General features: G+C 34.4%; 1 protein-coding gene across 2 annotated transcripts; it reads right to left on the bottom strand.

The window, feature by feature from the left end:
• Positions 1 to 740: 740 nt before the first annotated feature.
• Positions 741 to 24,933, bottom strand: ARL5A (ADP ribosylation factor like GTPase 5A). 2 transcript variants are annotated; one of them, XM_016151106.2, is made up of 6 exons: positions 24,607 to 24,933; positions 16,952 to 17,012; positions 16,347 to 16,494; positions 14,549 to 14,632; positions 9,871 to 10,022; positions 741 to 7,012 (listed from the first exon to the last, which is right to left on the bottom strand). In XM_016151106.2, exons 1-6 carry the CDS (start codon positions 24,650 to 24,652, stop codon positions 6,964 to 6,966), a joined length of 540 nt encoding a protein of 179 aa, XP_016006592.1. In that variant the 5' UTR covers positions 24,653 to 24,933; the 3' UTR covers positions 741 to 6,963. The 2 variants fall into 2 exon arrangements, with proteins under 2 accessions (XP_016006592.1, XP_016006594.1); XM_016151108.2 differs by lacking the exon at positions 24,607 to 24,933 and adding an exon at positions 24,030 to 24,493.
• Between the last annotated feature and the right edge of the window lie 694 nt (positions 24,934 to 25,627).

Raw genomic sequence — 25,627 nt, 5'->3', positions numbered from 1 at the left:
GATGCAAAAACTGAGAAAAACATAATCACTTTGTATCCCTTTTGAAGCAAGGCAGAATTAAGTAACATTGAGATAAGAATTAAATGAGGCAGTATGCTACAATCACATAGGTAAGGAAAATATACTTATGGTGGGAAAAGCCCACAAAAACATTAATATTTATTCACTCATTCAATTCATTCATCAAAACACATGAATTGAACAGTTGTTACATACTATATACGCACTATGCTCAGCACTAAGAGATATAAAATGATGAGCACAACTCATGGTCACTGGTGTCTTCAAACTTACATTTTAGTGGAGAGAAAAAAAGACCGATATTCAAATAAGCATATGCATGAGGGTGACTTCTCTCCCCCAACTTTTTTTACTCATTTTTCTTCTGTTTACTAGCAACCATTCTTATAAATATTCAGTTTTAATAACATTCATTTTAAATGACTCCATTTTCTTCAATATTTTAAGACCAATTAACCACACAAACTGGTCACTATTATCAGGTTAATGTCCAATTCAAATATCTCTAAGTAAAAGATAGAATGTTCTCTATTAATTGACTAAGTGCCATAAAAAAGTTCTTAGAGAAGATTGAGACAATCTTTTTTTCCATTTGCATAATGGAAATACCTTTACAATTGTCCTGGCAGATCCCAGCCCTGGACAGTTAATAAAACTACCATCAATAAATCTGTACACATTCAGAGAATAAACCAGAATAAAAACACTGACAACACAGATGGGTGAATAATAATTATAATTAGCCCTTTCAAAAAGAAAAGGTAGATGTAAATAGTACATAATAGAGTAACAACTTAACTGAAGTCTTTTTTTCTTTTTCTTTTTACTCAGTAAAGCATAGAGCAAAGACAATACTTTATCCCAGGTTAACATGCAACTTTTAAAAAAAGTTAATGTACATATTAAACATAGAAATTCACCAGTAAAATCTCATTTGTCATTTCCCCCCAAACATACCTTAACATTATTTTTTTATTTCAACATAAACAAGGTCCTATTACTGGTCACCTGACCCAATGACTTACAATTCTATAGCTTGACATTGTTACAAGTATGATGAAGTAACACATCTGCAAAGCAGCTGACTGTACTTCTTTACCAATGGAGAGGTCCTATGTCAATTTGCCACTCCCTCCCAACCTGAGCACAAACAAAATTTCTCCCAGTCATCCATGAAACTGACTAATCAGGAAGATCCTGAAGCATGATCTCCCTAGGTACTGAACACATCAGCACTGATGAAATACGAAAGCATCCAAGCGCTCTAAGATCATCACTTTTTAGAAAATTCCTTGAGTGCAAATTTTCCTAGTATACAGAGAAACATAAGTTCATAAAACAATAAAGACAAACTTCCTACCTTTTCTTGCATACAAAGCTTGAGTCAAACCATTTTATCATATTAGAAATTCCAATATAACAAACCTAAAAATATTCAAAAGGTAATTTATTTGTTGCTTTAAATGCGGTTTCGATTATGTCAACATACATAGTGCTTAACTGGGGAGAGGGACTTATACAAAGAGACTAGTTGGAACACATTTTCATCTAGGTTTTTCTAGGAAAATATAATAAGCAAGGAAGATCAATATCTACAAGAAGAATTTGTCGTATTTAAAATCAATACAATTAATAAAATGTATTTTAAGTACAAATTAAAATTAGCATACATTTATCTCATCTCTAGGAACCAAAAAGAGCCCTCTTTAGACAGAGCTTCCTCTTCAATGTGGTATCTTGAATATTAACCCAGAAAGTATCTTTAAAAGTGCTCTGCAGATATTATCTCCTCTCAAGGAACCATACAGAGACATAATAAGAAAAGGTTATCTGAATCTAAAGGATTAGTTGCAAGCAAAAATAATTAGAGGAATTCTGTATATCATCAACGTAAGAAGTTTTGGAAAAGGGTATACATTACAATAACTTAAAATCATATACACATTTCATTTTCCATGCAGGATGATTTAAAATAATGAACACAATGTAATTGGAAGCCACTGAAAATACAGCCAAGTCTTTGCCCTAGAGTTTACAGTCACATTTTATGGTTAAAAAAATATATGTATGTGAGAAACATAATAGGGTATATTAAATATTTTGGTTTCTAAGTAAAATCTAAACAAAGAGGAAGGATTTTGGTGGGTACACACACAAAATGGCTTGAGATCTAAATAACATGTATGACTCAAAATTGCTAACCACTAAATAAAGGAAAATTAAGAGGCTATTCTTAATGTAAGTAACAAACTTTTACTAAGGTTTTACAACACACAATATAATTTTCTGTGTGTTAAAATTATTTTTAAAAGCAGAAATAGGGTTCGGTTTTCTAGTCTCTTCATTAATTAACATCAGGGTCATGGAATATTTACATTAGGAAGGAGAAAAAAATGGTTTCATGTTTCCTTAAACTGCAGTTTGTTGAAGGTTATTGTGGGTATTTTCAATTTCAAGGCTTTTACTGAAATAAAGCGCAAATTGTGACCTAGGAACCCTCAGGGCTGTGTCATCAGTAAACCAAACACAGATAATACAATATAAAACATATATGATTTATTAGAGGACTTAAAAATCAACAGGAATCAATTTTAGGCACTTCTTGAGTACAGACCATAGGAATTTTCTACCAAAGATCTAGCAGGCAAGACCATAAAGATTAAAGCTTTAGTTTTTAGGATACACAAGGGCTGGACAACTGATAATAAAAAATACTGCATAATTAACCCAACTGTATCCTGGGTACAATTTCTTTACAATTCCACACACAATTTTTAGGTTTAACAGAAGTTACTTTTTAGCATCCAAAGTTTTAAAATTCTGTCTCTTTCCTTTACCATTATGGTTTTAAAATTATCATACATTCTTTGAGGGAGCACAATATTAAAGTTTTGTTTTTATATAAATGCAACTTGAAAGTTCAAGTATTTTCTATGACTGCAACTACAGAGTCAACATATGACAGTTGATTTTTATATCTTTTAAAGCCCATTTCAACAGGTTTATTTTGTAAAGATAGGCCTCTCATTACTAATTCTTTTAGACATTTAATGTTTATCTTTTTTCTTTCAGTAAACACGAAGAAAAATATGGAATGTGGCCTATAGTTTTAAGGATATAAAGATGTCTTCAGGTTAAACACTATACATAAATCTGGTTTGACATCTTTTTCCCACTGAAATTATTTGTACTGGTATTCTCGAAAATGTAACCCATTTTTGGTAACAGAGAGATAATACTCATGTAATTCAATCCTTTCCATATCTAACTTATTAGCTCAAAGAGCTAGCAAAGTCAAGGTAGTTCTCTTAATTTTTGAATCTACTTTCCAGCATGTGAAGCTAAAATTAAGAACCATTAAAATGTTAAATACAATATAATTTAAGGTCTCTTTTATGGCATTTACATGCTGAATACACAGCAAGCCAGTCTTTTGATGTACTCAACAATTCTGACAGTACTCTCTAATGAACAAAGTACAAATCAATGAATCAAGCCAGAGGTGGAAGGATAGCAAAAAACTGGAAAATCTGTCTAGAAACTAGTGGTTTTGGGAACAATGGATACTGACAAAGTTTAGGATAGCTCCAGGACAGAGATGATATATCTTCATTGATGGTGAATAAAGATACAGGAGAGCAATGAATGCCTGAGCTATGGGAAAGCTGACCCTTAAGCAAAAAGTTCCAGATTATATTTGGGAGGGGTCAAGGTTAAGTCATGCAAAGAAACCTGGTCTCTACCCAGCCTCGAAAGATGGACTGATGCCAAGCTACAACTGGGCAATTGAGAGATGACCCCAAAGTCTACAGATAATCTGTGATGTGCTGCTATCCCCTATATACAAAGTAAAACACACTACAATTATAGTCCCAAAAATGCCTGCAGAGAAAACTAGAAAATTATCTATCGTTTTTCTATTTACACTAATATAAACAGATTTTGAGGTTGTCTGTACTGTATGTGGTTGCTGTAGTCACAGCAAGAAATGTAAAGTGCCTATAAGAGAAGGTAAAATAGAATCCCATTTCTAGGCATCTTAATACTACACACTCAGACAAAAAAGAAAAGAACATCTCAGGGATTTCCTAATTTTCCTCGAGTGCCCTGCACTTGTCTGTGATCTCACTGTAACTACCTTCTAGGCACTTCTTTAAGTACAGAAAACAGAAACTCTCCCATTTCATGACACACTTCTAAAATCACTTTAACTACATGCATTAAAAATGCCAGTCAGTAGTGCTAAAGCATTTTTTTTTTCTTAAGGCAAAATGTCATAGTCTCTATCCACTTCCCCTTGTCCCTCAAACCACCTGCCTTCATTGTATTCTTTGTCCATTGTGAGAGCCAAAGAAGATAGAACCGAAAATTCAAAGAAGAATCTTCAATATGTAAGATATACTTTATAAATACTATTATGACAAAATGAAACATATTTAAATGCTGATAGCATATATGGTTACTTTTACTAAAATATCAAAAGAAGTCCTATGACTTTCAAAATTAGTATCAAACACAGGATATTTAAATCCAGCCACATGTACAGTGGTATGAATCTTTGTTCTTTTCGAAGCTGATCACAATGACTCTAATGTTTATTTATATCCAAAAGTAGCATATTTAAAAACCAAAAAGATTGCCCTTTGCTTAATTCCACTTAAACTATATATAAATTGTCAATATGACTATTCATGAAGCTCTCCATTTTATCTGGAAGTAATACTGTTAAAATAATTTTGACGCATTTTCGAACACAAATTAAAATTTTTTTCCCCACTGTAATTTTGGTTTTATGCACAAGTATATAGATAATACCTTATTTCTAATGCTTAGCCTAGAAGGGTAGACTGTAACAACAAAATCATGTTTTACAAATGTGCTATAAGATTTCATGCATTCTCATGATGCCATGTCAATAATCTACTACACTAAACCAACTGTAACAATGTAGTGTATGCATTAAACATCTGAATGAGAATAAGTTTTAGCCAACACCTTGATGACAAGGGATTGTGCTGGTATGTATTGTTGTATGACAGAAATCCAAGAGACTAAACCATGATTACTCAAATTAAAAAACAGAAAAGATGACAAGTGTAGATCTGCTGGGCTACAATACAGAATATTTGTCTCTTATGAAACTACAATATTTACAAAATAGATTTGGGTTTTAAGGGAGTTTTTAATGTATAACAATGAATTCCTTATTGTGATTTGAAAAAATTATGAGAACATATGAACAAATAAAGCTTAGTAATTTAGGATTTACTTTTTAAAAGCAAGTTGACAAGTAATAAAATGTTATACTTGCATTTTGAACGTTATAATATAAATATAAATATAAAACACAAAACATCCAATGTTAAACACTGATCTCCCATGCATGACTTGGTTTTAGACACTGAATATTTCAACTTTACAAAAAGGAACTTTCAAAGTTTTGTCAATGCATATAGTATGTACTGCTATTCCTCATCAAAATCTTCATGAAATCTAAAAAGCTAGTATTAAAAGTAGTTATTTTTTTCTTGACTATCCTAAAACATGCCAGTGTTAGCCTTCAGATTTTTGGGAAATAAAAGACATACAGAGTACCCAAGAATACATTTTAACACATTTAGGATAGGCTTGTTTATAGCAGAAATATCTCTGACTTTCAGATATAAAATAAAAAGGCAGCATAAGCAAACAAAAAGTATTTTGGGCCAAGTTACTTCTTAGTAAAAATAATACATCATGTGGATCAATTTTTAAACCAAATTCTTAAAGGCGTCAAAAAATTGTATTTTATAATTGCCAAACAATGCATTCACATGGTGTAAAACTAAACTCATAGAAACAAAAAAAGTCTCAAACTATTTCAACTCTTAAGATGAATAAAAAAATCTTCAAATTAAGAAATTACCATTGTTACTTGAAAAATACTTTAATTTTCACCTCAAATTCACTTTAAATACTTGACATATAATTTAATACCTAAGAAGAACCTAACCAAATTATTGGTATTTATAAGGTGACACTTCTCTGGGTAGACTTTTCAGACAACAGTTTTCAATTAACGCTAAAAAAAATTACTTGGCAATTTTAATCACAATTGATCAATGGATTAACAATTTGCTCAGTAATTTAGATGGCATAAGGTCCAATAAAGGGAACAATTAATGTGCATTTGTGCCCATTAGAAATACTTAGCCAAGAATCTGACAGTCTACTCATTAGATTATATGTTTCCACATGTGTGATTTGATCAACAACAAAAAAAGTAGGTACACGATGTCAAGCTTTTTTCCGTACTCTTTTTTTAAAAGCATCTCAATAATTTGGGGGGTTAGTACAATACAGAGAACACAGGAAGAAAGTACAAATTGGCACTTAACACCAATGTCAGTACTCATCTTACTATGGTTATAATTAAGGATATTATTAATTTTTGTTATTCACTTTGCTTTAGAACATAAAACCATTAACTTGAACTTGAGGTACATACACAATACATATACAACCTTATGCAAAATACTTTTATAAGAAACATTACATTTTAAAATATTGGAAACAATATCTGTGCTGATTTGTATTTTGATTTAATGGAACAAGAACAACATTCAACTAAGGAGGGTTATACTAACAATAAAGCTCTTAAAGTTAAAAATGTCTTCCTCTCCCTTTGTACTTACCACAGGCTACACAATGTCCTGAGAGGATTGATTATGAGAAAAATGTAAATCACAGCTTTAAAACCTTGCTTTGGAAAAAACTAATGAGAAAGCAGATTGGAAGGTGAGACTTCATCTTTGTTTTCAAATAAGTGGTCTTAATTTTTCTTCTTATAGAAAAAGTTTAAATCAGTTTATTATAAATATATCTGAACCATTAATTTTTGCAGCTTTCAGGTAAGTCCAGCACTTCGTTTACACAAAGTCTATGAGAAGAGGTCAGTAGAGATCATCTAATCTTAAGTCGTGACATCATCCATTCAAGTCCTTGGCATAATCTATACAGAAAATAAAACCCTTTGATTAAATTCTCAACTAAAAAGCTATGAACGGCAAACTAAAAGAAGGTATCATTTTTCATTCACCTAATCAATAAAGATTAAAAAAATCAGTAATAGTCAATGTCGGTGCTACTGCAGTGAAGCTGTACTCTCACAATACATCCCTGATTTTTTTTGTTTCTGTTTCATCTCTAGTGCCTAGAACACTGCTCAATACATAAAAGGAGCTCAGTAATTATATAATGAATGCCCAAAGAAAGTAATTTAGCAATATGTATCGAGTATTTAAAACATCAATACTCTCTATCCCCTTTTCTACTTCTAGAAATCTGTCATAAAAAAAAAAATCAGACATAAAAACAGATTTATAAGAAGCATTTGATAGCAAAAAGTAAAATTTAAATGCTAGAAATATAGGAAAAATTTAACAAATTACAGAACATTCATGATAAAATATTAAAAACTTCCTTTCAAAGACTATTTTACAGTATGATAAAATGTTAATGATATAAATGAAGTAAAAATGGCAGGATATTAAACTAAATGTACAGCTGCTAAAACAAACTATGTATATAATATTATATTACACCTATATATTAAAAAATTTGAAGGAAATAAAATTTCATATCACTGACACCAGTTATTGCTGAACAATAGGTAATTGAGCATAATCCATAATATAAAGAGATGTTCATTGTGGTAAAAGAAACTAAATGTTTAGCAAGAGGGACTGGTTGTACAGATTATGTTACAACAAAATGAAAGGCTGTTATGAAGCATTAACTATTATCTATGAGGAGTTTTTATAGATATGAGAAACTACGCTAGCATATTAAATTTAAAAAAAAACTCAGATTTTTGTGGGAGTCTAACAATACAAAAGATAGAAATAGGGAAAAAGGGGCTATGAGGTAAATAAATAAATGATTGTTTTGGTGTTGGTCTATACTTTTTTGTTACTAGATTCCTTGCTTTTAAATTATTGATAGGAAATGGTACAAAATAATAAGAATAGGTGAATAAATTATTTAACTCCAAACTGTTAAATGATTAGTAGTTACCTAATAGCAAAATAGAAACTGTGCTAACACTTAACATCCATTATTTTAGTATTTCTTCACAACACTAAAACCAGAAACCTTCCCATACGAGAGGGAGCCCAGGCTTAGAGAGGTTAGCAAATGACGTAGATGGGAGTCAAGGGAGTCAAAATGCCAACCAATACTAAAACCAAGAATTTGGACCAAGGTGGCCAGACTACATAAGGGAAACAATATTTCCTCTAAAACCAAACATTTCTACTTGCTGACTGTTTTAATGAAAGCCCACGTATACCAAAAATTTAAGAGATAATATCACCTATTGATTTCTCATTTAAAAATGAAACTGCCAGAGTTCATATCTATCCTAATTAATAATATATTTTCCACACAATTTTCAAAGTATATAAGTTGAACAGTATATCAATCTTAGATGATTTATCATATTTAGTATTATAATCAATGCTTTTGCTTAAAGACCTTTCACAAGGGTAATATATATAAAGATATGTCTATATATATCTTGACATGTATTAAACTATCTGATGAAGAAATATGTAAGTTTTTTAAAATTTAAATGAAATGTGGACAATTGGTATTATCTATGATTTCTTTCTTTAGGTAAACAGATTTGCTTTTTTGAGGTTCTAATTATACTCTTCCAAATGTCTGTAATAAGGTAAGAGTGCCTTCTGTTTCACTAAGATTCAGCTTCATCTCCAATTTAATTCTTTTTTCTCTGCTTTTAAATAGTACACACATAACAGATTCTAAATAGAGGTCTTAATTTTGGGTTGAGGTTCTTCAGGTATTAGGAAAGGGCAGAAGCTTGGGGCATAAAGAGATGAATTATCTGAAGTAGGAGAAATTCATTTCCTTTCAAGACCATGGTGAAGGATGAACCAACAGAAAGAGTTCTGAAGTTATCATCCCCAAATTTAAGACCTCCAGAATTCTTTATCTCCAATTTAACTTTTCCTCTGCTTTTAAAAACATACAGATCCACCATATTTTGGAAAAACAACTACAAAAAAATGTTATTTAGTTTGTTCATCCTTTTAGCTTTTAATCTTATTTATAACCTCTTCTATTTCCATCTCTCCTAATAGCACTCTCTCTCCATCCTTCAGGTCCTTGACCTTACATGTAACAATGCCAACCCTTTCCTTCTTGAAATCCTTTCATCTCTGGGCATCGGACTAGGGCAAATTTCTACTGTAGGCACCTACCTTTCTTTCTCGAATCAAGGACTGTCATACTGCACTCTCCCATTCTAACTTTTTTTTTAAGTGCAACAATTTCCTTCTGACAACACTGGTGGTAAAAGTGAGTACCTCCAAACTAATCTCAAAAATGAATCCTCATATTTCCGCTTCTTTACGTGTAAAGTGTACATTAAAAACCACTGATCTACACGATTGTCAGGAATAAATGATACACTGCATGGAACACTCAAGACATAGGACACACACAGTGAGTGCTAATTCCTTTCTTACAGTGTAAGTCCCCACACCGATGAGAACTGTTTCCTGACTTCTCCAGCTCTCCATGAAATTCCGGTTTTCTCTGAACTCCTACAGCAACTACTATCTATATACTCACATGTGTTAGTTCAGTATGTTTATGTGTATTATATGTATGCTGTGTATTTTATCCTTTACAGAACCAAGCTAAAAACTTTCTCATTTTAGACATGGACTATGTCTTACATCTCCCCCTTACAACAACATTCTATACATGGTAACCTTAAGTTTTGATTTTAAGAATACATGTTTCTAAGTTGAACACGTGTTATCCACAAGGAAAACTTCTTACCCCTCGCCAGTAAGAGCACAGCATGCCTGGATATGCCACTGGTGATCTTTAATAGAAGTTAGTTTCAAAAACTGGGAGATTTCTGCTACAGTCATGCATTCTTTAACATCTTGTTTATTAGCAAAAATCAGCAATCCAGCTTTCCTTAGGTCCTATAAAAGCAAACAAAATCTTAAGGGCCAGTGCATTTTTTTCAAAGATTTTCTAACTTAATAAATAGAATATTTTTGATCATCTTTGTAACCCAGAATTTCTCAATGACATGATATTAAGGCATCTTACAGTTCTTATGCTGATAGAAGGAAACCTCAAACTGAAGACATTTTAAATAATTCAGTCTATACTTGTATTTCTAACAGACCGAGATTACATTTATAGTCTTAACAGTCCTATACTGCTATATTTAACAAATAGTCATGTCTTCAAATACACATCTACCCTTTCTTCCAACTCCAAATTAGGCTTCTCTGGCTACTAAGAACTACTCTTTAGCATGGCACTCAAGAGCTTTTAAAAATTCTACTGCAATCTACACCTTAGGTATAGGTCACTACAGGTTACCTTCCAGGTACCCAGGGAATAAACTAATTCATTATATACAATGTATGGCTTAGAGCCTTAGGGCTTAATTCTTGGTTGAGAGGTGCTAACCTAAAACAATCCTATTCATCTACTTAGACCTAGCACCTTTATTTTTGTCCAATAATATTTCTTAGATTTGAATATTTGATAAGGCCATCTTGGATTGAATGCATTAAACTTATCAAATTTCCCAATTAGAAAGTTAAGTTCTACACTTTTAAGCTTGACTCTGAGGCAAGTTCTTTATCCTTTCCAAATCTGTTCCTCATTACCAATATCTGAGTATCTAATCTAAGCAAGACACCCATTATACTACCCATTTTCTAAATAAAATTCATTTAATCTCGCAAGACTGCTATAAAGAAGGCTTTACTATTCCCACTTTACAGATGAGGAAACTAAGACTCAGATGTAAGTAACTTATACAAGGTCATATAGCTACTGAATAATAGGATCTGGTTTGAGCTGAGATCTTCTCATTATAGCTACTGTCCTTCATCTGTAAAATGCTGAGACTACTACCTACCTGCCCTTCCGGGGATATGGTTTGAGTAAATAAATTACCCCATTTAAAGTATTCAGTTTAGTACCTGGCTTTTGGTGACAGCTCAACAAATGTTAGTTCACAACGAATGTTAGTTCACTTATTGCCCTGAATATAAGCATTACCTTTACCCTTGTGCAGGCCTCGAAATGACTGGTATGATGTTTTACTCACAAAGTAGACCAAGGTTTTCAGTCTCCTTTGACTCTACTCCACCCTCCCTTCTCCCAACCATTTTTACAGCCAGGAACTTCCCTTAAGTTCTGTTGAAAGTTACAGATCTTTTCCTCATAAAAATGCACATATATGCAAAAAAGGGTATGCACAATTTTAAGGTGTTTACAGACACCCTAAAGTCCATTCATGGATCCTGGGCTAAGAATCCATGATAGATACACTCAGTGGATTAACGTCTCATAAAATTCTGCCTCTATATATTAAGAGATATGAGCTTCTGGTACTACACTTGCCAATTTTCTCAACTGATGAATGCCATCTTTCTTCTTATTAGGGATTTTAGTGGGATATTTTGGTTTCAATCAGAAAGTCTTCAGTAGGTAAAAACTGACATTGCTCCACATTATTTTACTCGTTAGGATATAGTTTCATTGACTTCTTTGATTCTTTCAAATGTTAATAAAAAATATAAGTAGTAAGTTTCTTATTTGGCTGAAAGGCGTTACGTAAATAAAATATTTTATATAACAATGGAGACTGACTTTTAGTACAGTGCCCTCTGCAGGATTGCAGCTATGCTACTATAGTTAATGACAGTCACCTGAATAGCATTGTCAGAAAAGGATACTCTCAAGAATGTCAACTTTTAAGATATCATATTCAACATGTTTCACCTATAGTTCACAGTTCACCTGTCTAAATAAAAGGGAAAATCTGAATGAATGGACTATGACTAGTACATATATATTATTTTCAAGGATACAGTTTTTCCCTCTTATCCTAAATGGAAATGGAACAATTATCAATACTTGATATATGGCTGAATCACTGAGTAGATGGATTTTCCATGGGATTTCATTCCTATCTTCCTGTCTTCTAGGTTTCAGTATCTCTTGCTAGTGTCTGTTGGAATCTTTTACATGAGTCAGGATTGCTAATGCTGGCGTATTCAAAGAACAAGCACAACTTAGGAAATATCACTTTATACTATTTTATTTATAAATAATCTATATTCATCATTTTTAGTGAAATTATTTAGAGAAGCCCCTGGACTAAAAATTGGAAAGCACCAAAGCCATTTATTGAAAGGTCTCAAAAAAATACCAACCCATAATCTTTCTAGATCTCATAAGCTCTAACTTTTTTATTTGGGGTTCTTGGTTTAAAAAAAAACAAACAGTTATTTTACCTGTTTTTAAATATTTCGGAAGAGAGGAAAGAAAATCTTCCTTTACTTTTTATTAAATAACCTCAAACCCAATTATGCATTATAATATCAGAAAAGGGTTACACTGGATTAAGGCTGTTCACTAACTCAACAAGAGATCCAATTACAAGGTATACAGTGGAGCTCTTTTGTACATCGGCCATTTTAAACACTTTGAAAACTCTCTGCTACATACTACAGATTTCTAGTTTTAAGAGTCTAAAAAAATATTTTAGTTTATTCAAGATGAATAACAGCACATGCAAGATGTATTTACTTAGTATCTTCTATATGCCATATGTAGTTGTCAATTTGTTCCTCAGAGCTTCATTTGTGAGGATAATTCCTAGAAGTTGAGTCATTCTGAATAAAATTTCATCTGTCTTTCTGTGTTTGGAACTATTTTAAGATTTATGAGCTTCAAAGTTTTGCACTTCATTTAAAATGAAGCTTTCAGCAATATTTTAAAACATTTTATAGTTTTGTATTTAGTAATACATACAAGGAATCATTATCAGTGATAAAATATAGTTGGTTATTGTGGCATGCATAACACATCTGTCTAATCCCATGTCTAAATTCATCTTTTATTAACACATTCTTGTTCTTTGATCCACTTGTCCCCACTCCAGAACTCTATTGACTCTTCTTGATCCTATTAAGCGACTTACTCAAGTTCTCAACTTCATCTGTAATTCCTTTCTCCCTGGTAATCTCCCCATTTGGTCTTCTTTCACTTTCCAACTAGGCCCTATTTCTGTCTTTTATTAACCTCCCGCAAAGAGCATGAATGATAGGAATTCCTAAATTCAAACCTTGGCTCTTAAAAAGCTGGTCAAGTCATCTAGACCTCTGGGCCTCGGTAGACTCACCCGTAACAGATGAGGTTAAGTGATCTGCCCAAGTTAATGCCCCCACAAGTAAAACTCAGTGGCTTTGACCCCTACTATTGGGCTCTTTGTATACTGATCTTGCTACATACCCGCCAGTTAGAGAAAGAATGCAATAAGGAGGCTACCTGTTAAAAAAGTAAAAACTATAGCCAAGAGACAAGTATATGTCTTATTTTTTCTCCCCCAAAGTCTTCATAAAACAATAAAACATCTTTGGTGTAAACTGAAGAATGCTGTATTTTAGTAAAAGACAAAGGGGAAATGAAAAAAATCTTTAGTCTTCTGTCTTTTTTTTATAGCTTGTTGTTTGTTTCCCAAACTAGAATTGGAACTTATTAAATGCAGGGACAATCCCAAGATGGTTTTTTTTGTTTTGTTTTGTTTTGTTTTTTAAAAACCCAAATGTTTTATCATAGCTGCCCCAAATCAGTCTAAAACAGGGGAAAGTGCATCTTGGTGGCAAAATCTCTTTACTAGCTTTCATTAAGTCCTGAACTGCTGCCAGAAAAACACCAAAATTCTTAATGCAAATCAAAAGCAAATCACTGAACCAATATTAAAATTAATAAAAAACTGTACTACGAAGATACCTGTTTTAAGTTTTTATCCACTAAAATAAAAAAGTATATAACATACATCTAAATACTCATTTTCCTATTTCTGCCTATAAATGAGTTGAGAAAATATCTGTAATAAAGGCATACAAAAATAATTGCTACTATAGTAAATATTGTATGGTTTTTATAGTTACTATTATTACTGTTATTTAGTTTATTTAATTTTTAAATTATGCTATCAGTAATATTTCTCAACAACTAAGAAAATATGGATTGTCATACAGTTTTGTTTAGTCAAAGGACAATATCAGATTAACCTAAAAGCAACGATCTTTAAATATTAGGCTGACAATGGAGTTACAATCAAAACTTGCTGTGTGTCTATGAGACTTTAAAATTTCATTTCCAGTATTAATCTTCTGCATAATTAATCTATTCAAAATGCAAAATGAAAGCCAATTTAGGTCTTTTTGCTCAGGAAAACTTCTAGACCAAATTTATCTAGGATAAAAGAAATAAAATTCTATAACTGACTCCATAATCTTTCTGCTGCTTCCAGACACACTTCCAATTTGGGAAGTGTCAAAATTATAAAGCAGGTATAACCAAAAGATAAATACGTTTCTTAAAAATTTGAAATAGTATCCTCATAAGACCATAAAACAAATGTGATAGAAATATCCCACCCACACATATCTAATGCCAAAATCTTACTTACCTCATGAGCTAACATTTTATAGAGTTCTTCTCTAGTTACAGAAATCCTTTCTCTGTCTGTACTGTCCACAACAACTATTACAAACTAAAATAATTACAAAAAAAAAAAATCATTAGTGATTATGTAATTTGATATGTGAAAACTTTATAAAGTGCTTATTTAATTTGCAGGCTACAACTATCAAGAACATAGAACTTTATAGTATGGTATTACTGGAAAACTAGAGATACCTACTATACATTGTGAAGCTTAAAGCTCCAATCCATTTCTAATTAAAATAGATTTACTAATTTTTAAGAGAAAATACAAGAAAATAGAATATGTTAACATTCTATTAGACTATTCTGTTAATATTCTAACCAATATATAACACTTTTGTTTTCTAAATTCATATCTTGAATGACAAAATACTAAATATTTATTTATACTATCAGTCAGCAAGAAAAAAATATATTATGGTCCTAAATTTGAGTTACTTCTAGACAGATATTTATTAATATCAATTTTAAAATATAAAAGGGTAAGTGTGTGGGCATAAAGTAATGTGACAGTTAAAGAAATCAATTTTTAAAACCAACAAATTGAAAGAATAATCTATAACTAAAGTCATGCTCTCTTCCTTATATAAACAGCACCTGCTACCAGCAAGTGCAGCTGTTTCCTGAACTGATGATGAGACTAGTATCAGAAGACACAATGAAAGACTTATAAAGGAACTGGGCAGACTGTGCTGCACTGCACCTCTTCCTAAATCCATGACCAAGAAGCACAAGAGGAATAGGAGCAGATATAGTCATTTTATGCTGGCATTTGTGGCACCCAAATTAATTTTCACTGCCTATCATTAACACGTACTATTTACTTTTTAGAACTAGCTTTTCGTTTCCAAATAAATCACTATAATTTTCAGGGTCTTCAAATTTCATCAACTGAGGCAGGTCAATAAGAGAACTGCTATTTTACCTCTTCCCTCACTTGATACCTTACTGATATGTGGCTTTATTACTATAAGACTTATTCTATTTCAAGGCATTTTAACAAAGCTATTTATTTTTTAAGATGTTGCCATGAATTTGCTACCTGTAACATTATGTACAGGAATAGTAATCATATATATCTTTTCTTCTCCATAAAACATAACCAAATGCATAAGGAAGTTTTACAGGATCAGATCAATAGAAACACTTAATGCTATCTTAATGATATAATATTCATCTTTACATACATTTGGAGTTTTATAAACTTATAATCACAATTACAGAAAAAAACTGTCATAGCCTTTCAGTTTTCAAGATCTAAACAAAGAAGCTCTCAAATGTCATAGGTCTAAAATTTCCCCTTGGAAAATAGCATGTAAATAAAAACATGACTATGTCTAAATAGATTTATAACCAAAAAAAAAAAAAAAATTCCTTAACAAAATACACAGTAAAATTTTGGCCAGGATTGAAACCACCAGAGCTCTGTCATTTAAATAGATTTCCCCTATACAAAAATAAACAGTAAAAATGATACTATAAACCGTGAGATGAGATTTATTAAAAAAACAACTACTAAAGACATGTTCTGGGATAAATACACAATTAAACTAATCAATCACCAATTCTCCCTACAAAGGTTCAACGAGAATGGATATACAAAACAAAGACTCTGAAACAGGGAATCAAAAATTCTACTATGTTTAAACTCTATTTATATTAACATACTGTGATATTTCAAAAAGATTAAGAGTTCATATCTAGAAGGTGCTTCCTACACATTCTGCTCATAGCCATTTTAGCATATTAAGAAATATTACCTCTGTGTTAGTATAGTAAGTGTTCCAGGAAGAACGAAGAGATTCTTGGCCACCGATATCCCACATAAGAAAACGTGTATTATTAATCACTATCTCTTCTACATTACTTCCTATTGTTGGGGAGGTATGTACAACTTCATTCATAGAACTGGAAAAAAAAAAAGAGTTCAAATATATTAGCTAGTTAGCAAGGAAGTTATATTGTTTGAATGCTTTTCAGCTAAGGAATAAATCAGCATGACTTCCTTTTATATTTTATATTCAAATGTCCCTTTTCTAATAGCTGATAAGAGTAAGCTAAGGGTTTAAACAGAGCTGGAACTAGGTAATGGACTATCTGAAATACTCTAGATTCATTCAAGGAAACTATATAAACAAATATTTTTCTACTTCCTACAAGCAAGACAACTGAACATGCTAAATGCCATATAAATTCCTATCTCTCTAGAAACAGTGGCTTAAGTTTAGCTCCTGTTTTATGGCCAATCTGACTCTTACAAAATAACTTAGATTCCATGTAATTTTTTTAATGCTTTCATTAATCGAATATCTAGGCAGAAAAAGTAACTATAAACAATTACATTTTTTAAGTAGTTAATACTTACAATTGGTAAAGGATGGTAGTTTTCCCTGCATTATCCAGCCCAACAATGATAACTTTGTGCTCTGGGGAAAAAAAAAAAAATTTATTAACAAAATTTTAAAATTTCCTATTTCACCTATTCTTTCCAGCTGTGGTATAATTAATTTAGTGCATGGCACTTTACACCTTCTTAGAACTCAAAACAAAGACCAGCAGAAGTGTGTTTTTAGTTTTACTTTCCCCACCCACTTCTGTGGAGCAGTCTGAGATCTCTCTGGAGGGCATTCTAGTGAGTAGTCCATGATCCAGAGCAACTTCACCTCTTCATCCCGCCCAAACATCTAGAAGCCACATTCATTACGAACTTCTATCCACTCGCTCTTAAGACTTGTCTATTTGAGTTGTCATGTGTTTTTACAATAAAGCACCAATGACTATTTTTAATGGCTTCTTAAGTCTAAGGTATAGCATGTGGGTCACACTGAAAACTACAAACTGAAATAACTGCGTAATAGGCTCGAAGATAAAAGTGCCAACTTAGTGGTGAAAAGCCAGTTTATTCTCAAAAACAGAGTTAGATTATTCACTTTCATATAGGCATACCTCAAAGATATTGCAGGTTTGGTTCCAGACCGCCGCAATAAAGTGACTATTTTAAAAAGTGAGTCACATTTTTTTTGTTTCTAATGCATATAAAAGTTATGTTTACACTATGCTATAGTCTATTAAGTGTGCAATAACATTTTATCTAAAAAAAGTGCATACCTTAATTAAAAAATACTTATTGCTAAAAAAAATGCTAATCATTATCTGAGCCTTCAGCAAGTGATAATCTTTTTGCTGACAGAGGGTCTCACCTTGATTTTGATGGCTTCTGACTGATCAGGGCGGTGACTGCAAAGGTGATGGCTGTGGCAACTTTTTAAAGTGAAATCGATAAAGTCTGCCACATCAACTGACTCTTCCTTTCATAAACAATTTCTTTGTAGTATATGATGCTGTATGATAGCATTTTACCAACAGAACTTCTTTCAAAATTTAAGTCAATCCTATCGAACCCTGCCGCTGCTTTATCAACTAAATCTATGTAATATTCTAAATCCTTTGTTGTTATTTCAATAATCTTCACCAGGAGTAAATTCCATTTCAAGAAACTATGTTCTTTGCTCATCCATAAAAAGGGAATCCTCATCCATTAAAGGTTCATCATGAGGTTGCAGCAATTGTCACACGTTCAGGCTCCACTTCTAATTCTAATTCTCTTACTATTCCCACCACATTTGCAATTACTTCCTCCACTAAAATCTTGAACCCCTCAAAGTCATCCATGAAGTTTGGAATCAACATCTTCCAGACTCCTACTAATGTTGATATTTTGACCTCTTCCCATGAACCATGAATGTTCTTAATGATGCCTAGAATAATGAATCCTTTTCAGAAAGTTTTCAATTTACTTTGCCCAGATCCATCAGAAAACTTACCATCTCTGGCAGCTATAACCTTACAAAACATATTTCTTAAATAAGACTTGAAAGTCAAAACTACTCCTTGATTTATAGGCTGCAGAATGGAATTTGTGTTAGCAGGCATGAAAACAACATTAATCTCACTGTACATCTCCATCAAAGCTCTTGAGCGACCAGATGCACTGTCAATGAACAGTAATATTTTGAAAGGAATCTTTCTGAGCAGTTCCCAACAGGGGGCTTAAAATAGTAAACCATGCTGTTTAGAGAACACAGGCAGAGTAGTTTTAGCACAATTCTTAAGGGCTCTAGGATTTTCAGAATGGTAAATAAGCATAGGCTTCAACTGAAAGTTACTAGTGGCATTAGTCCCTAACAAGAGAGTCAGCCTGTCCTTTGAAGCTTTAAAGCCAGGCATTGATTTCTCCTCTGTAGCTATGAAAGTCACAGATGGTGTTTTCTTACACTATAAGGCCACTTTGTCTACATTGAAAACTTGTTGTTTAGTGTAGCATCATTAATTCTCTAACCCAGATCTTTCGGATAATCTGATACAACTTTGACAATAACACTTGCTGCTTGACCTTGAACTCATGTTATGGAACCAGCTTCTTTCCTCAAACCTCATGAACTAACCTTGTCTAGCTTCAAACTTTAACAGCTTCCTCACCTCTCTCAGCCTTCACAGAATTCAAGGGAGTTAGGGTTTTGTTCGGGATTAGGCTTTGGTTTAAGAAAATTTTGTGGCTGGTTTGTGAACATCTATTCACAACACTAAAACTTTCTCCTTAGCAGTAAGACTGTTTTGCTTTCTTATCATTATGTGTTCACCAGAATAGCACTTTTAATTTCCTTTAATAACTTTTCCTTTGCATTCACAATTTGGTTAATTGTTTGGTGCAAGAGGCCTACCTAGCTTTCAGCCTTCCACACTAAGCTTAATCATTTCTAGCTTTGATTTAAACTGAGAGACATGTGACTTTTCATTTGAACAGTTAAGAGAACACTGTAGGGTTATTAATCAGCTGACTTTCAATACTGTTGTGTCTCAGGGAAGGGAAATGGGGAACAGCCAGTTGGTGGAGCAGTGAAAACACACACAACATTAAGTTCACTGTCCTATATGAGCACTATTCATGGCACACCAAAACAATGAAAATAGTAACATCAAATGTCACTGAACACAGATCACCATAACAAATATAATGATAATGAAAAAATCTGAAATAATGAGAGAATTACTAAAATATAATACAAGAGACACAAAGCGAGCAAATAGCAAAGGAAAAATGGCACCAATAGACTTGCTTGACGCAGGGTTGATACAGTCCTTCAATTTGTAAAAAACATGGTATGGGCGAAGCATAATAAAATGAGATATGCTTATACTGAATAAACATCCTTTGACAATCCTTGGGCTTTTTCACCATCCCAGCCTATTCCTCTGATTGCCAACATGGAAAACCATTCTATACAAAACATAAATTTGTAGCCAAAAAGTATTAAAATGCACTTCAAAACAAATACTCTGTAGGAACTCAAATATAACATCTATACTAAGAGCTAATGTTATTATGGACAAACGTAATAAAATTTGTGGCTATTCCAATTCTTTGATGTATGCGGTTCATTACAAGTTTACTGCTTAGTATGATTTTTCTTTTAGAATATCTATGCCACAGCATTCTTGCAGTTACTCAATAAGCCAAAACAACTATACACTATTACAATACTTAAATAAAATTCTGAGTTATCATTTAGGCTTTAGTTTTCTAATAAGTACTTTTACTGTTTTGTCATTAAAATGCTTCTAGCTTCCCTTCTTCATTTCCTCTTGATAAACCCCAGCAACCTACCAGTTCCATTTATTGCCAGTTTCTAGGAGTCAACATATAACCTTCCAACTGCCAGCCAATAAATTAAGAAAAAAAGAAAAAAAAAAAAAGTCATTGTCATTCTGGAGGCCTTCTATCTCTGGGAATCATAACAATGTCAGAAAACACAAATACTAAGGCAGAAAAATTGAGTCATTCTGATTCTTTATGTCACCTCATATCCAAACTATCACTGAGCCCTATCATTTTTTATCTCATGTACAGCAAAAAAAACCCCATTTCTGTCATGTTCACTATAGTTCTCTCAGGCCATAGCACAGAACCTGTAATAGTGCATGAGCTTAATAAAGTATGAATAAATAAATAAATCTAGAAGATATAAAGATGAAAGGGGAGACGATGAAGTCACTGTGTATTAAAAATTCCATTTTCAAAATCAAAAAGTATCATCAGTAAAAAAAAAGTTTGAAAATAAGCTTGCAATTTATAGCAATGGTAGTGAAGTTTCAGGGGGAAAAAACCAACATTTCTTTTGCCCTATCAGATTGCTAAATAAAAAGGAATGATTACACATGGTAAAAGTAGAAATCCAATCAGGAAATAGAAACTAAACAGAAATTAAAAATAAACGTATGAAGTTTACTCCAAAGAAAATAACTATTACATGGGATTGAATATTTCTTAGGATTATAGGAATGACAAATATATAGATTATTAACTACCCCTAGGGCTGACACAGAGCTTGCTCCAATTCCCCAGGACTGAGATGCAGACTTTGCTGGAGGGCTGGGCCATGGTTTACTGTCAGAGGGTAGCTCTGTGAACTTGCCAGTGAATCCTGCTGAAAATCCTCCCCATCTAGGGAGTTGGGGAAAGCTATTCATTAGGAGATATTTCTCTGGAGAGTCTCCATTCTGAAATTAACTGAAGTGGGTGCTAGAGGAAGCCGATGGCTGCTGCTGACCACTACTCAGTGCAAGAACCACCACTGGAGGTGTTCACACTGCAAGAGCAGGACAGATTCTACTGTGAGTACAGTTTATGTAGGAAATTAAAAAAACCCTTTCCTACTGCAGATCCCTCCAATGCTGTCTACTGACAAAACTTAACACTGCTAGCTGGCAAAAGAAAAATATTTAAAGGACCCAACATCATATCTACAGAGCATACACAAAGGGTGAATTTAGAGCTGAAAATTTTAATAACTGACACAGTCCACCCCTTTGGCTATTCCATTTCCTTATGTACCCTTCTACCCGTCTGAACTCCCGTACAATAAAAAACAACAACAGAAGCAGAAGTAGCTTTCCAAGCACCAGCAGCTTCTCCAGAACTCATTTATTACTTATTCCTTTTCTAAGAACTAATCAGAATGATACAGGTTATCAGAGGGAACTTTCTGAACTATAAAAGAAGTTGTGACTTGTTCACATCAGTGTCAGGAAATTCTTCCTTTTATTTGAGTCCTTCTATAGCAAAGAAAATTTTATTGTTGTTTTAAGAGCATTAACTCTAATTACCCATGATTTTGGTAAAATTCCAGGTCTATCACTTTTAACTGCAGTGCCTTAAGCAAGTTACCTAATGTTTCTTTGAACTGTAAAATAGGGAGAATATCTACCTCATAGAGTTGTTGTGAAGAGTACATCAATTAACTGAAGATTAAATCAATCGGCATAAAGCATTTAGGACTTAACCTTATATGTCAGTAAATGTTAACTGCTATTATTTTATCTACAGAGATGGAGTTAGCTTATTTCCTGTCTCCCCCACACAAAAATGAACACTCCATTAAAGGTAGGGGTTTTTTTTTGTTTGTTTGTTTGTTTATGTTTTGTTCCCTGCCTTATCCCCACCACCTACAACAGTTTCTGGCACAAAATAAGTGCCACTGATCACACACCCTTCTGTATTAAAAGATATCGATAGCAACTCTTCAAAGTCCTAAAGACTTATAGTTTAGTAACTGAGAAACAACAGGACAAAAAAGAAAAAAAAAATGATACCAGTCTCTTCTTTGAGAAGGTAAGTACCAGCAACGTAGCGTTTTAACTTGCCTGCGTTTGGCATTTACCAGTTGTATGGCCTAGGAAAATCACTCCATTAGACCTTCATTTTCTAATTTTTGGTGGAAAAGAATAAATTATTACTTCAAAGGACTGCTGAAAAATTTTAAGTGATGTATACGACAGCATGTAAAACAAAGTTTGTACTCTGTTTTATTTAAATATATATCACCTAAATGCAAACTCTGGTTTTTCAAGCCTGAGCAGTGAGCCACTAGCTTTCACTGTACACTTAACCTATCTAAACATAAACTGAAAGAGCCGTTTTACAGGGGTTTCAGAAAAAAGATACAGCAGTTTAAGTTTCATCAGCTTGGCAAATTCTGTAACCCCCCCAAATCTTCCAAGATTTTATGTGAAGATTATAGGACTGTGTTCTGTATCTGTTGAAGTAAAATAAAGCATCCAAGATATATCTAACTTACACATATCCAATTTAATAGAGAACCAAAAACTCAAATATTTTGAAAAGTGACCCCGATAAAACCACCACATCATTTAGCAGAAGAAAAGTTTATTCACATGACTGACACCTGAATTTCTGGAACTTCATTAATTCCTCCTATTAATTTCCTAGCACTGAAATAAAAGTCCAGTCAAAAATTACAAAATATAGGTAATAAGAACATTACTATTAGTACATTTTTAGTGGTAACAATGCACACATCCTTATTGTTTATTACTGGCAAGCAGCCATCAGCAAATCTCTAATTTATTCTTGTTACAGAGACAAATAATTTTATCATTGACTCGAAATAAGAAGTGAAGATATCTAATTTTCTTGCAGTATTAATTTACAAGCAAAGTCTTTCTAAATCTCTAAATACTAGCTTTACTAAAAAATAACAAAATTGTGGATGTTAAAACTAGAATAGATCTTATCTGCTGTAGGTGCCACCAGCTTCACAGCAATGTAAATTTCAATACTTGAGATATGGAGATTAAGTTTTCAAGACTTGTTTTCAAGGCTCCACAGTCACATAGTCAAGATCCTTGGTGATTCGGGTGAGAAAACGTAGACCCAGAGAGGTTAAGTGACTGGTTCCCACTCTCTCCCAAAAGAAACAGCTAGCCAAAGACAGTGCAAATTAGAACTGGTTTTCTCCAATTTATAAAAAAAAATCCCTATATCAGAAAAATAACTGAAATTATTGTTCTTCCACTTAATGTCATGTGATCTACATTATTACAAGTTCCAGTTCTGCTATTGTCCCGTCACATTCTTATATACGTGCAGCTGAATCATGAAGGAGGAGGTGGGGTAGTGGTTGTACATAATAGATGCCATCATTCAAGTGTTGAAAAACTTTGGGATGTGACACCACCATCAGCTTACACAAGAGAAAAACAAATTAAGTTATTGACAGCAGGAATGAATTACCCAACCTAAGTTAACAAGAAACAAAAGTACACCACTGACTATATTGTATCTTAATGACCATGGAGTCTTTTTTAAATTGTATCCTCTTTCCCCTTTTATACATTAATTTGGAATAAAATTTAATAAACCTGATGAGCATTTCTAGGCAATATCTGAATTTAGATGAACTTAAGTTCTCTATGCAATACTACACTCTGTACGGAACCTGCTAGTCACCTACGGTTAACAAATGTTTCATGCGGTAGGGTTTTTTAAATGCTTTCGCTGAAAAGCACTTCCAACATTTTTAACCTAAACGAAAGAAAACCACTTTAAAAAGCAACACAAATAGGAAAATGACCTTAAGATTCACCTTAAACACAGATGTAAATATGGCAAACGGGGAGAGGTCCATCAGTACTCAGGATGCAGAAGTGTGTCCCCAAAGGAGGGGTGGAGGTGCAAAAAAGGCTCATAAACCTGAGGTGTACTGGACAAGTCAAGAACGCTTCCTCGTGTTTGCCGCATTCTGCCACCACTGGTCGCTCAGTGGTGCGCTGGGGATAACCTATAACCCTCATCCCAGAGAATCCCAGCATTTCTCCATGATTTGCAAACCCAACTGCTGGAAGAAAAAGGCTGAAAAGACAGGCCAGGCTGTGCCACTCAAGGACATCAAATCTTGCCCATTCCCAGCCTAAATCGGAGCAATGGGTGTATTTGCGGAATGAATTTCCTAGGAAAGTCCCCTATGACAAAGGTCTGCGAGCCGGGAACATCCCCGAGCTGGGACTGGGAATGAACCCAGGCCCGCAGCCCCGCAGCCCGCAGCCCGCACAGAGACCGCGCGCGACCGCGCCGCAGGCACTCCGGAAGTATTCGGAGCCCCCCACCCACTCGGCCAAGGCAGACCCTCTCCGCACCCGAACGCCTCGGCCTGAGCCCCTCACCCTGGTGATTGAACAGTCTCCATATCCTGGTGAAGAGAATTCCCATTCTCGGGCAGCGGACCCCCCTCCAGCCACCCGGGCCGCCTGGCCTCCCCCGGCTCAGGCTGACTGGGAGGCGAGAGACGCGCCGGAGCCTCCGCCTCTGCTGTCGCTGCTCCCGCGCTGGCCGCCGGCCCGCTTCCTAGGAACCGGAGGGAGGCCGAAGCCCAGGCCGCCTTGCCGTGCGCGAGGCCCCGCCGCTGCCGCCGCGGCACTCGCCTGGCTCGCGGACATCGCCGCCGCGTTGTCTGCGACGAGCCTCGCGGGCCACCGTCCTCCCCCAGCTCCTCTAGGGCGGCAGCGGCGGCTGCGACCACGCGGGCGGGGGCGGCGAGGGGCGGCGAGGGGCGGGGCGGGAGGGCGCAGGCGCAGGCGCGCGGCCGGAGGGGCGGGGACTGGGAAAGGGCGCCCGCCGGCCCTGGCAGAGCCGGGCTCCCTGTAGGCGGCGGAACTGAGCCCCGGGAGCCAGGCAACGCGAGCTGCTGGGCTGGGGCGGAGGGAGCTCGACTGCGAGTTTTGTTTTGCTTTGCGTTTCTTCCACGGAGACAATGTAAACATATTATTGAGTGCCCAGTGCTCATGCCCAACGCTTCACACACACTATACGAAAAGTCCCACATCCTGGCTCTTAAAAACATGGTGTTTTGGCAGGATCTTTGAGAGAAGCTAAGCATCTTTCTGGAATCTCTTGTCGCCAAAAACCAGCGGGATGCCTTTGCCTAGGCAGTTGCATTACAGCCACCTTTGTACCTCAGGGCTCTTGCTCTGCAATCCCTCCACTTTCAGATCAATCTTACTCTAAGCAACAATTTTGATGAAGTCACTCCCATGTTTAAAAATTTTAGTGGCACTAAAATTTGAGCTGGAATCCAAACACCTTAGATACTCACACTCTATAATATGGCCCCAGCTCTCTCTTTCAGCTGTAACTTCCATTATTTCAAGCTGGTTAAATAGGTGGTCAAATGTTCTCCGTTTTTCC

This window comes from Rousettus aegyptiacus, unplaced genomic scaffold (genome assembly GCF_014176215.1).
Source record: "Rousettus aegyptiacus isolate mRouAeg1 unplaced genomic scaffold, mRouAeg1.p scaffold_m13_p_2, whole genome shotgun sequence".
Classification (NCBI taxonomy): Eukaryota; Metazoa; Chordata; class Mammalia; order Chiroptera; family Pteropodidae; genus Rousettus; species Rousettus aegyptiacus.
Note: the sequence above shows the minus strand (reverse complement) of the source record. Positions and strands in the feature narration are given on the sequence as shown.